Genomic DNA, 13,152 nt, shown 5'->3' with positions numbered 1-13,152 from the left:
AGGCAGATCTCTGTGAGTTTGAGGTCAGCCTGGTCTGCAGGGCAAGTTCAGGATTGGCTCCATAGTTACTGAGAAACCATGTCTTGAATAAATAGATAGATAAAAAATTCCCTTAAGCTGTAGTCATCAGTTACTGTATTCACCCAGGGACACCAAAGTCGCCTTGGCTCTTCTTCGCCAGAACTGCTGGGTCCCCTCTCTTTGTCCACCTGAAGTCTGGACAATTGCTGAGTATACATACGTAAGTGCAGCACACACACTTTCAGGTATTTCCCATTTTTACAAACTTTTATTAATTTAAGGATTTGTTTATTTTATGTGTGTGAGTGTTTTGTCTGCATGTATAGATACCACATTCATGCCTGTGTTATGAGCCACCATGTGGGTGCTGGGAACTGAACCTGGGGTCATCCTCAGGGGCAACACATGCTCTCAATTACTGAGCCAGCCCCTCAGGGATATTCTTTCCAAAGAAAAGTCTGTTTTATTGTGGGAGAATCAAGATCAGTAATTGTAAAGGAAGGAAGGGTCTGAAATGGGTCCTAGGTGCTGTTCGGTGCCATGCTCCGGTGTTCTGCTTACAGAAGTGCTAGAAATACGTCCGGTCTGTCTTTGGTCTTCGTACGTTTGACTGAAGGGAGGAAGTCTTCCCCTTTGACCAGGCCCGTGTTATTTGTGAGTGTGATACATGTGGGAAACCCTGTTCTGCAGAAATTAACGTGTTAGCTACAGCAAGTGCCAGAGCCTTGTTGGCCATGTTATGCTGGATGTAGGACAAATTGACTCTTCCACCCTTCGTTTTGGGCAGCTTATGGCCCAAACTTCCAAGGCTGGAGATGCTGACTCCTGGGGGCAGTAATGGGCTGCCTTTTGCTACATAGTGTCTGTGTGTAGGAGGAGGGCCTGTGGAATCTGGATGTTGGGTGCAGGCCCGGAACTGGGAGGAGAGCTCCTTGAGGGTGGTGGGGCCCCAGAGCCTCTGCAGCTTCCTGTGCCTTCCTGCAACCCTTCCCTTGGGTCAAAATTCCTTCTACCCTCCACCCATCCCTTCCTCTCTGGGCACTGAGCCAGAGAGAACATTGAACTAGCTTTGTCTTTAATTGCCCTTAATTAGCAGAATGCGTAGTGCTTGAAGATATTTGTAGCCAAGAACTTAGAAAGAGCCATGATAAGAAGCTGTGTCTGTGGTCCTTTCTTACTAATAAAAGGGAAAAACTGCTTGGTGTGGAGCTTTCTGGAACCTGACAGAAGATGGAGTTGGTGCCTTAGTGTACATTGACATCTCTCTGTTCCAAGTGATGAATCCAAAGCTCAAGTTTTGTGCTTGAAATATTCTGCAACGTCAAGTGTCTGTGGCATGGCGGTGCAGCCTGTCAACCCCAGTGCTCTAGAGGCTGCGGCAGGAAGATCTCTGGTGCCTCCAGAGTTCAGGGGAAGCCAGGGTTACATCACAAGACCTGCTTAGAAACAAAGACACACATGCGTGCACGCACGCACGCACACATGCATGCGCGCGCGTGCGCGCACACACACACACACACACACACACACACACAGGCACCCGAGGCCCTCTGGCTGTCCAGATGAGTCAGTTCTTTTGAACCCACAGGTGACTGACCAAAAAACTTAAGGCAGCTCCAGAACCAGAACCCAGAACTCCCCTTGGCTTCAGCTCCTGGAATGTCACCCATCCAGGCAGAGCTGGGCCCTGTGCACAACAGGATTCCGAAGCCACTGTGGCCCCAGGGAAAGCCTCAAACTGGAGTGGAGTCCTGGGTTTTCATGAAGGAGAGGGGTTGCTGGTCAGCTTCTGTGTGTTCTTAGCCTTCCTTTTCGTCTTCTTGACTCACCTTGATGGTTTACCCCCACTTTTCAGGCAAAGGACACCATCCTGCTTTCTAACAAGGAAGTTCTGTGTCTAGGTTTGACCTTTGACAGCTGTTCTTTCAGACACTGCTCATTCCCGTTTCAGATCTCCTCTCTGTCTCCTAGAAAACAAAACAGACGTGGAATGGTGGACCGGTGGACCGGCCAGGTGGTTTTGTTTGAGGCAGAAGAGTGGAGGAGAGATTTCTCTTTGCTTTGGATTGGCCCAGAGTGGTAAACAGCCATTATTCAGTGTGCAAGGTTGTGGGAAAGACTGAAGCCTGCCCTGTAGGGTGGGCGTGCTCCCTTAGCTCCCTTCTGTCTCTGGTTACAGTCAGACCTCTGTAGCCTTGGGTTCTGCATACTGGTGTCAACAACTATGGATTGAAGGTTTAAATGTTACAATGTTGCTGGCATGTACTTAGTCCTAAAGTCTTGCCAGGGTGCAGAGGTTTTTTTTTAACTCGTTCATTTAACTCATTCACTAGACAATCCAGTGTAGCAACTGTTTACCCTTATTTACATTGTAGTACAGATTGCCAGAGTGTGCACACCTGCATGCTTGTTTTCACAGGAGGAATCCCCCCATCCCTATAGATACAGAGTGTGCACACCTGCATGTTTGTTTTCACGGGGGGGGGGGACTCCCCCATCCGTATAGATACAGAGTGTGCACACCTGCATGTTTATTTCACGGGAGGAATCCCCCATCCCTATAGATACAGTGTGCATACCTGCATGCTTGTTTTCACGGGGGGGGGGGATCCCCCATCCTTATAGATACAGAGTGTGCACACCTGCATGTTTGTTTTCACGGGGGGACTTCCCCATCCCTGTAGATACCGAGGGGCAGCTGTGATGGTGTGTGCTTCAGGGTCATGTAAGAGATTAGATTGGCTCGTTCCTTTGCATTACTGAATCCCAGTCAGTCTTCTGGGTCTCCCGGCCTGTTCCTTCCCATGTCTCTTGGGTAGTGCCGTTCTCTCCCCCAGTTCCCCACCTCACTGTGTTCTGCCTTTCTTTCCCCACACTGCCCACATCCTGTTTTTGGGTCCCTGAGCTCGTCCCCTAAGCTGTGTCTTTGACAGTAGGCTACATTTCTAAGTACCTGCATTCATCTCGCATGCGACTTCTCTGGTCCCAGAGAGAGCAGGTAGCCGTCCTCTTTTCTCTCCGTGATGGAAGCTGCCCCCCCGCCACTCACGTTGCAGCTCTCTGTGATTTTTGTCACATCTCTTGCCACCAGTGCTCTTATTACTCATATGAGTGAGTTCTCTCCCTACACATGGTGTTTGTGTAGTTGAAGGGGATGAAGATCGGGCTTTGTAGTTATTATAAACATGTGAGGTAGCGGGTTGTGGGTGATGAGAGTGTGAGGGCCTAAGTCAGGTAAGCCTGTGTAGATCCCAGCCCCCCCGCCCCAGTGTACCAAGCTCTACCCTGAGAAGTCCTGGCCTTTGCCTCTGTGGGGCTCATGTGTGGACTGGAAAGCAGCCTCCTGGGGCTGGTTAGTAGCTGATGGAAAGTTCCTTATGTGAGAGATCAGATGTGTGCTTGCTGGTTATGTGTGACCTTAATATCTTTATCAGGTGTGGCTGCAGGCACAGGAAAATGAGTGAATCTGTATGAGAAGGTCACCAATTGTGTCCTGGTCAGGAGCAGCCTACAGCCCACACCTGGCTCCATTTCCTGTGGGATGCTGGGACATCTGGGGTCTGACTCTGACAGCTTCTCTGAATACCTTTGGAAAGTCATCAGGCATTGAGACAAGGGAGATGATACCTTGTGGTGGTCCCCCAACTCCGTAGTGATCCCCTGGCCTTCTGTATGTGTACCTGGCTGCTGGCCTCTTCTGGAAACAGTGTCTCCTGGCTCCCTCACTGTCCTGGGAGCCCCCCAGGCTAGCATGAGGCACCATGGTTATGTGCCAGGAGGGACACTGGGGAGGTGACACAGCTGTGTCATCTCCAGAGTGTGTATCACAGGTGGGCTCTCTTCTTTAGTATTTCAGAGTCACAGACATGTCTGTTTTCTTTTGTTCTTGTCACCTGACCCCTGGATGTCTGGGTCAAAGCAGCAAGCTTGACCATCTGGGATCCTTTTGGTTTTGGAGGTAAGCCATAAGCTCCCTTATCCCTCTTTCCACTCTTGTCACACACTCTGTCACCTTGTCCCCTTGACTTGGAGTTCCCTAGCAGACTGCACTCTGGAGCTGCTGGGAGTGTGGCTGCCCTCTGTCCCTGCCCTACAGTATCAGATTGGACCAGCATGTCCTGCTCTGCAGACCGTTTTGCTGGCTGCCATTTGAAAACACTGCTTGTGGCCTGCCCACACTTTGGTCCTCCTCTACTTTGTTCGAGGGTTTATTTCAGAGGGTTTTCCAGCCTCTGTTGATACTCTGCCAGGTGAAGTCCTCTGAGTATAGAATACCCGCTGTGTGCTCTGTGAGGGAGATGGCTTGGGCAGTGTGTCAGTCACCTGCTGCTGAGGATCAGCTTGCTAGAGACTTAGCAACTGACTTGCTGGGAACTATACGTTTGTTGCTTGGTGGTAGCAGTTTGTGGTTGTGTGAGAAATCAGCCCTGCTCAGCAGGGTTGGAAATCCTTGAAGGCCTCTTCTGACTGACTGTATGTAGCCTTAGTGCCTGGTGTGCCCTGGGTGGCCTGTGGAGTCTTACAGGTCAGACTTTCTGTTTATGAACTATGATCTTGAACTACCCAGGAACAACAGTTTTTCCTGACATTTCCTTCTACAGTTTGGTGACAGAGACACCTGTTTGTCAGTCTCTGTACACCTGTGTCCCAGTCTCTTGTAAACCTGTCCCAATCTGCACCTGTGTCCCAGTCTGCACCTGTGGCTCAGTTTCTGTACACCCGTGTCCCATTCTGCACCTGTATCCCAGTCTCTGTACACCTGTGTTCCAGTCTGCACCTGTAGGTCAGTCTCTGTGCACCTGTGTCCCACCCAGTCTACACCTGTAGGTCAATCTCTGTACACCTGTGTCTCAGTCTGCACCTGTAGGTCAGTCTTCTGAACACCTGTGTTTCAGTCTGCACCTGTAGGTCAGTCTCTGTACACCTTTGTCCCAGGCTACACCTGTAGTTCAATCTCTGTACACCTGTGTCCTAGTCTGCACCTATAGGTCAATCTCTGTATAATTGTGTCCCAGTCTGCTTAGGATCTTCTTGTTAACAAACACCTCCTGAGCAACTACTGTGTGCCTGGCTTTGTTCTGGCAGCTGGGACTATAGCCATGGGCAAGATGGATCTGCCTCAAAAAGCATTGGGAGACAAGACAAGGAAGAGGATAAACAAGTCCAGTAATGGTGTGTCACTCGCTAAGGAGAAGGGCACAGTGGAAGGGGATGCTTAGGTCACACTCCATCCTGCTGCTGACTTTATGTTCAGTATCTCATTTCATTTCTGCAGAAGTCTTGGAAGGAGGGCACCATTCTAGGTTCTACCTAAATCCTCATGGGGTAACCAGGGCAAATCATGCAGAAGCAATCCTGCGCTTGCTTGAAGCCTGTGTGTGGGCAGTGTACTTGAAGCAGCATTTGTCCTCATTGTGCTTTTCTGACAGCCTGGGCATCAGTTACCCTCCTTGCCAATGAGACAAATTACTTGACAAAGCAGCACAACGGGGGAAGGGTTGATTTTACCTCAGTTTGGAGGTCAACAGTTCTGCCATGATGGAGAAGGCATAGCCGTGAGCAGCTGTGTGGTAGGAGCGTGGGGCAGCCTGCTCACATTCAGGGCCAGAAAGATGGTTCAAGGGGTAAAGGCACCTGCTGTCGAGCCCACTGACCGAGTTCAGTCCCTGGGACCCACATGGTAGACAATAAGAACTTCTTCATGTTGTCCTCTGACTGCTTCATGAAAGTTGTGCCGTGTGTTCACATGCACTCACACACATACAGGCAATAAAACAGACATTGTAACAGAATAGTAAAAAACATTTAAGTAGCATTTGTTAAATATCTGTACTTGTAGTTTTCTGTTTCATTCAGTGGTTTCAAATCTGGGAACTATGTTACTGACTGGGAAAGTGGATGTTTCTTGGCCACTGCATCCAATCATCAAGTTAAAAGACACTGGCAGGGCAGATTTACAACCAGCGGTCCAGGAACAAGATGTTGAAAACAAGCCCTGGACTTTGACCTTGAATAAAGGATTGGTACAGAGTAGAGCTGTGGGTTGCTGTTACCCCCCCTCCCGGGAGGGCATGATTTTTCTCTCTTCCCCTCGTGGGGAGGTGGGCGGGGAGGCTGTGGGCAGAGACCTGGAGTAGACAGGCTTCTGAAGACCCTGGGAGGAGGGCAGAGGATGCACTGTGGGATGTGGGAGATCGTAAGTGAGCGCTGGACTCCAAAGTCAGGTGAGTGCTTGGTTGGTATGTGCCCAGGCTAATTGTGGCTACTCTAGGTAGGTTGTTAGCACACATTTTAATTCTAGACGGTGACACATGGCTGAAAGCTCTGGGACTGAGGAAGAATGTTGGCGACAGGAATTGGGAGCTGTGCAGCTGGGCGTGTGGCCAGAGGTGGGCAGAACGCTCCCAAGCTATTCTGTTGTGTTGCCGCAGCTAGTCTCGCGGAGGGTGGAGTCCTGAAGCCTGAACTCAGGCTCGAAAGTATACAACAGGCGTCCTACCACTGTCTCCTTTTACGAGTTTTCTTTTTTCTTCCTTTTTTTCTTTTTGAGTCTTTGTAGCCATGGAACGTGTATAGACCAGACTGGCCTCAAACTCAAGAGACCCACCTGTTTGCCGCCCAAGTGCTGGGACCAAAAGCTCACTACATACTGCATGTTAATGAAGTACCGGTTCAGCTCATGGGGCACACTGACCGTACTTGAATTGTGCAGTAGGTTCTTATGCTAGCATGTTGCCCTCAGGGATAAAGAAGGCCTGAACCAGGTGGTCCTGGCGACCGAGGAAGGTAGAGCTTCCGGAAAGGTTGTGCCACACCGAGCAATGAATGTCGGGTGGGCTTCACGTCACAGAAAGCCACAAGCACCTGGGACAACTGAGAGCATCCAATTTTGGAATTTCTGAGTTGTTTAAAAAGTATTACCTTCACATTCCTGCTGATTCTGGCTGGCTGGGTTACGTCTGCTGCCATAGAGTTCCCACACAATGCCCCCTTTATACCTCAGCCCTTGGTAAAGAGGCTTAGGACCCAGCAAGCCCGATGAGGAAAGATGCACAGCAGGGCGCTGTCGTCAGGCTGAGGGCTCTTGAGAGCCAGGGGTGGACATCTTAAGGTCTGCAGAGCTGTGTTCAGACGCACTGGGTGTCTTACCTAAGCAGAAACAAAAGTCTTGCTCTTGTGAGCTCTCTGATAGTCTGAGCTGCCAGCTCCTGCCAGCTGGATCTGAAGGAGTGCTATGTGGCTCTCAGAAAATGTCTCTGTCTACAAAGCCTCTGGACATTCCTTGTCTCTGAGGGAAGCCTACGCCTCCAGCCAGACAATGCATGGCCCAGTAGCAAAGACATTAGCAATTGGCCCCGCCAGCATTTTTTCTTCCATAACCTCTTTCCAAGCCACCGTGTCCTCCAGAGAACCCCAGTGCCCCCCCCCCAGGTACCCACTGGGGCACGAGTTGAATATTTGATTTCTTATACTCTGAAGGTGTTTGAAACCAGGCCAGGTGCTTGAAGGCAGCAAATAGAAGATGTCTGGGGCAGCGAGGGTTCTCTGTGACATTGAGCCACAGGGGGATGCCATGGTGAAGCTGGAGAGAACTTTCCATCCCATCCGCAGCCTTCTCTGGATCTCTCAATAGTCTCCATCCTTCTTCACAGCCTCAACTTCCGGGGCTGTGAATCCATCTAAATGTTAAGGTGCACCTTAATTCTGGACAGTCAGTCCTGCTGTCCTGGGGATGGGGCAGGTAGGGCTCTGAGCTGGGGGCATCTCCAGCCCCTCCTACTGTTTGCTCTAATGACCTCTAACAGTTCGTTCTCCCAACATGGATCTTTTGTCAGCAGAATAGCATTGTAAGAATTAGGTGTAGCAATGGACGGTGAGCTCTCTAGACTATAAAGCACCCTTCATGGTCGCTCTGGGATGCTGAGAACTTCTTATACTGGCAGATTAAGGAGTTTGCTTCATAGCCTTCCACATTTTACAGCTTGAGTGTATGTGTTTACTGTGGTCAAGGTCTCAGAAACATGAGAAGCCTACCTTGAACACTTGATCAGCGTGTCCTTGCTGCTCCCACAGTGTCTCTCCATCCCTGCTCAGTAAAGAAGGACGGAATGATGTCTCCTGTCCCACAGCCTTGGTGGTGGTGGCAGTGGGCAGATGATGTGACTCCCTGGGCACATGGAGGCACTCTGTAGCCAAGCCTTCCTAGCCTGGAGGTGTCTCCCCAAGCCATTCCTCGGTCTTTGCTGTGCGTTCTGCATCTGGATGCTCGGAAGGGAGTGGGACACAATGTGTGTCCTGGCTTCTTGATGTCACCGCGTGGGCCCCGAGCAGGTGTGTGCCGCCATCTGGGGAGAAAGAAACCACCACGGAGTTGAGACAGTCGGTGTGGGGTACGTGGATGAGAGTGAGTCCCCGGATGAGCTGAGTAAGAAGTGTGTGATTCACTCACTCCTCCAGGGAGGACTAAGTGACCACTGGAGCTGGGAGAAGCTTCCGGACAAGACCTTCCAGGGGCTCCTGCTCAGCGCTTCTTCCCTCGGGGACACTGATCCAGGTCTCCAGCTCTTCCTGTGTCACACCCTGCCAGGGTCCCGTCCTTAACCTGTAAATTAAGCCTTTCAGCATCTCCAGCCCTCCGGGGTCAGAGATTTGCTTTGACTTTGCAGCTTGGCCTGCTGGGACACCTCATACCTCTCACAGATGCTCACAGAAGTACGTGTGAGTCCCTCCATCTGCAGTGTCCCAAGCTGAGGGTCACCAGGCACCTCAGGTAGCCATAAATGTGAGTCAAACTTTTTTTTTTTTTGATGTAAAGCTGCCTTTTGAAAATGCCTTGTTAACCACCCGCGACAGCCGCCCACGACTCTACCTGGTGGGATGGCTGTGGATTTGAAAGAAAGCTATGCCCTGCGACCTCCTCCTATATGTGGTTTTGGCCCAGGATGGGGTCCTTTCATTGGGTTTTGGTTCTTGGTTGCCAGCTGTTTGCCCTCCTGGTTCCTAATGCACACCAATTGCTTGTTCCAAGGCCTGCAGTAAAGCCCGTGGGCGTGCCATGACTGCAGAACCCTCAGCTGCTTCCCTTCTTCTGAATGGACCCTTTTGATCAGAAAATGCTGGGACAAGGGCCTTTTTAAGCCAAAATATCAGAAAAAGACGAGGGCCACAAGAGCCACTTGCTCTCTGGGTGGGACCATCATCTGAGGAGAACTGCAGTGTTGTCCGACAAAGCCCCACTGCCTCTTACCGGGCTGGCCCGTGCTTGTGGACAGCGGGGCCTCTTCAGGCGCCGTCTGTGTGAGCAGGATTACTACAGACGTGAACGCTGCTGCCATGGAACTTTATCTTTCCGACTTCTGTGTCTTCCTTCGGCCAACCCAGTACCTCTGCCGTTCACAGGTGTCCAGTCCACATTAGTACGTAAGCCGCAGCCAACTCGTGTTCTCCCTGGGAGCTGTTTCGGATGGCAGTCTGTGTGTGTGAGAGAGCCGGGGCTTGGGGATTGAAGGTCATGTTTTCCTCACTGCACAGTCTTCCCCAGGGTAGCTGGCAGTGTCTGCTGACCGACTTGTGCTGCCGAGACGAAAGCCTGGAACAAGGCGTTGGGGTGGGCTTGAGACTTCCCAGGGCAGTGGGGGAGGAGGAGGGTGCTACCTCTGTCTGTGTCAGACTTTCTGTAAGTCTTAAGACTAAAAATCTCTTGTAAGAAGGATTTGTTTCTGGTTTGTGTGTGTGTGTGTGTGTGTGTGTGTGTGTGTGTGTGTGTATTTATTTATTTTGTCTGCTATCTGGGATGGGTGATTGGTAGACTGTCATGCTTCCTTGCCCTGGGTACCCAGAGAAAGGTGTGTGATGTTACTGACATTGATGTCTGAGAGGGTTCCCTGGAGGGGCCCTGGGGTCTCGGGTCACAGGTCACAGGTCACAGGGTCTTGAGCTTCTTGGTATCAAGAACTCAACATAGAAAACCAGGTGCCAGCTGTCTGCTTTGGGCAGTGCTCTTCAGCCGCCTCTGAACACCAGACTGTGTGCGCCAGCAGTGGCCCAGGACACAGCCTAGAAGCCAGGCCGTGGAGCTTCATGAAGCCTAGAAGCTCCATCTTGTCTGTGGTCTCCCATCCTTTCTGCAGCATCCTGGTCTCAGCCTGAAGGTCATCTTGGCCACTGTGTTCTGCTATTTCCTGTACATTTCCAGGACATGGGATCTTGGGTCTCCCTGCAGCCTTCAGGCTGGCTGTTGACAGTAACTGAGGTGGTGCCAGGGCCCTAATGGACCCCATGGGTGGCAGGGAAGGCCCCTTCTTATCAGGCAGAGGAACAGCTAACTCGAGCAGGTCACAGGGCTTGCTCTTGATCATTGTCCCTTTTTTTCCAAAGGAAATACAAGGGAAACCAAGGGGAATTTTGGCTCTTGGTTTCCAAGGCAAAGGTCACTGTTCATGGCTGGCTGTTTCCAGTTTGCTCTGGTTTCTGGTCAATCTGAGGGTTTTTTTTTTTTTCAAATTAGTGAACAAAAAGAGTTGATGTTGGCCTTGAAAATCAACTCCGGGCTTCTTTGATCAACAGGCGATTGTTTTAAGTTTCCTGGGCACAGCTCTTGGAGATTCTTGGACAGGTGTCATGGGGATCTGAATAGTTCTGAAAGCCCCGTTGTAAAACTGAGTAGGAAAGGTGTGGGGATGGGAATCTGCTGCGGACAGGAGGAGACACAGGGCATGTGCAGGGTGTCTGCTCAGACTGTCCCTCTTCCTGGAGGGAGTAAGGATGCAGAGACATCTGTCTGTCTGTATTCCTGCCTTCCTAGGTGCAGGCAGCAGCTGTGCACAGGAAGGTGCGTCGCGTGTGCGGGTCTGTGACACTGGGTGTCTGTCATATGGCCCTTCGCCGGGTTGTCAGGGTTCAAAGGTCTGTCCTTGAGAGCCGAGCTGAGCCGCGTTCATTCATAGTTGAGCAGTCTCTTTTTACCGTGCGATGTTTTTTCAGTTTCTGTTATGACTTACTTCCTTTTAACTTAGGTTAAAATGTGCATGGTGTTTTGACTGCATGTGTGTATGTGTAAGGGTGTCAGATCCCCCAGAACTGGATTTGCAGGCAGTTGTGAGCTGCTTTATGGGTGCTGGGAATTGGACCCCAGGTCCTCTGGAAGTGCAGTCATCTCTCCAGCCCCTTACCATGAGAACTTAATGGGGAAAAGTTCAGATTTTATTATGAATCCGCTGTCATAGAGGCCAAGTTATCTTAGAAACTGCTGGCCTGCATGCAAGTTTAAATGGTGTTTTCTTAGCATTTCGGATGGCATGCTAGATTTAGCTTGCTTTGAGGTAGTGTCTTGATAGCTGGACTGGCTTGAATTCACATTCCTGACTTTTAAATAACTTATTTAACTATTTTATGTGCATTGGTATAATGGTGTCAGACTCTCTAGAACTGGAGTTACAGACAGCTGTGAGTGGTGTCGGGAATTGAACTCTGGTCCTCTGGAAGAGCAGCCTCTTAACCACTGAGCCGTATCTCCAGACTCTGAAAGAAGAAAATCATTAACCAAATTATAAGTGAAAAGTTGCAAGAATATGTTCTGTTGTTTGGTTTCTTCTTTGCCCTGTTGTGCACCCTAGCCTTACTGCGTGAGGCATGTGTGTGAGGTGTGTGTATGTGTGTGTACATGTGTGTACATGTGTGTGAGGTGTGTGTGAGGCGTGTGTGTGATGTGTGTGTGAAGCATGTGTGTAAGGTGTGTGTGTGTGAGGCGTGTGTGTGAGGTGTATGTGTGTGTGAGGCGTGTGTGTGAGGTGTATGTGTGTGTGAGGCGTGTGTGTGTGAGAGATGTGTGTGAAGCGTGTGTGAGGCGTGTGAAATGTGTGTGAGGCATGTGTATGTGTGTGTGAAGTGTGTGTGTGCGAGAGAGAGATATGTGTGAGAGAAGTGTGTATGTGAGGGGTGTGTGTATCAGAGAGCAACAGAGAGGGGTGTGTGAGTGTGGGTGTCACTAGGGATTAATCCTAGGGTCTATTGTAATACAAATGTTCTATCACTGAGTTATCAATTCCCAGCCCCCCCCCCTTTTTTTACGCTTTCTATTTGCCCAGGCTGGTCTTTTAAGCAATAGGAATCATAGACTTGCCCCTCATTTTGATGCTTTTGATGTTTTATTTCCTCCCCGCCCCCCAGACAGGGATTCTCTATGTAGTCTAACTGTCCTGGAACTCTCTCTGTAGCCCAGATTGGTCTCAGACTCGGAGATCCACCTGCCTCTCCCTCCCGAGTGCTGGGATTAAAGGCATCTGCCACCAAAGTATCATTTGCCCCCTGAGAACTGCAACTGCCATCGTCCCATTGTGTGTCGCATGCAGCCTGTCCACCCTCAGCGTCCCCTCTGTAGCGCGTCTTGCCTGTCTCTCTCGAGATCACTAACTGGGCCCTGCTTTGTTCTTCTAGCTTGAGCGAGAGCTTTTTCATGGTGAAAGGAGCGGCGCTCTTCCTGCAGCAGGGGAACAGCGCTCAGAGCCAGCGGAGTCTTCAGCACCCTCACAAGCATGCAGGTGATGCAAGCTCTTACGTTGGGATCCTTTCTGTGCCACAGGAGAACCTTCCACAGCAGGAGAGGAGTCGTTTTCTGGGTCTCACAGCCAGGGAAGCAGGGCATCATGGGTTTGTAATGACCAGCCTAGTTGCTGGGATGCAAAGATTCCCTGTGCGTTCTCTGTCAGTTAATATCTCAGCTTGTACAGTGAGGCTTGGACAAACGGACCAGCACGTGGCACAGCTGTAAGCTGTCGCTTGAAGACCGCCTCCGAGGTTCTTCGTAGCTCACCCGAACATTTGAAAATCCCTCGAGGAGGCCATGTAAGAGCCTTTGGCTGCACTCTGAGTGTTTATGTGACAGGATGCCTTTATCCTATAATAGCTGCCTTTTGGGAAGGACAGAAGTAATAGAGTTGGGGACAGACTGAATAATAATGTAGGCCCCAAAAATAAACGAGTAAAAATGCCTGTCAAGTACCAAGGTTGGATTTTTTAGACTGCGTGACTGTAGAAATGAAGCCAAATTGAAGGTGGAATTCAAGATGAACACAAGGGGTCCTTTGTGACAGTCATTGGTCTAGAGTCCTTCTGAGGGAGGCTGCCGGGGTC

At 50.4% G+C, this 13,152-nt stretch overlaps 1 protein-coding gene across 4 annotated transcripts in view; it reads left to right on the top strand.

Annotated features, from left to right (window-relative positions):
* Ssh1 (slingshot protein phosphatase 1) overlaps positions 1-13,152 on the top strand; it is a 52,243-nt gene that overhangs the window by 5,615 nt on the left and 33,476 nt on the right. Inside the window, exons 1-2 of one of the 4 annotated variants that reach the window (XM_048450098.3) lie at positions 154-266; positions 12,457-12,560. In XM_048450098.3, coding sequence (XP_048306055.3) covers positions 12,476-12,560 — 85 coding nt within the window. In that variant the 5' untranslated portion in view covers positions 154-266; positions 12,457-12,475. Of the gene's footprint in view, positions 1-153; positions 267-6,100; positions 6,246-9,110; positions 9,438-12,456; positions 12,561-13,152 lie in introns of those variants that run through there. The other 3 variants (XM_087903716.1, XM_048450088.3, XM_085680666.2) reach the window with 3 other exon arrangements.

This window comes from Myodes glareolus, chromosome 2 (assembly GCF_982192425.1).
Source record: "Myodes glareolus chromosome 2, mMyoGla1.1, whole genome shotgun sequence".
Taxonomy (NCBI): Eukaryota; Metazoa; Chordata; class Mammalia; order Rodentia; family Cricetidae; genus Myodes; species Myodes glareolus.
Note: the sequence above shows the minus strand (reverse complement) of the source record. Positions and strands in the feature narration are given on the sequence as shown.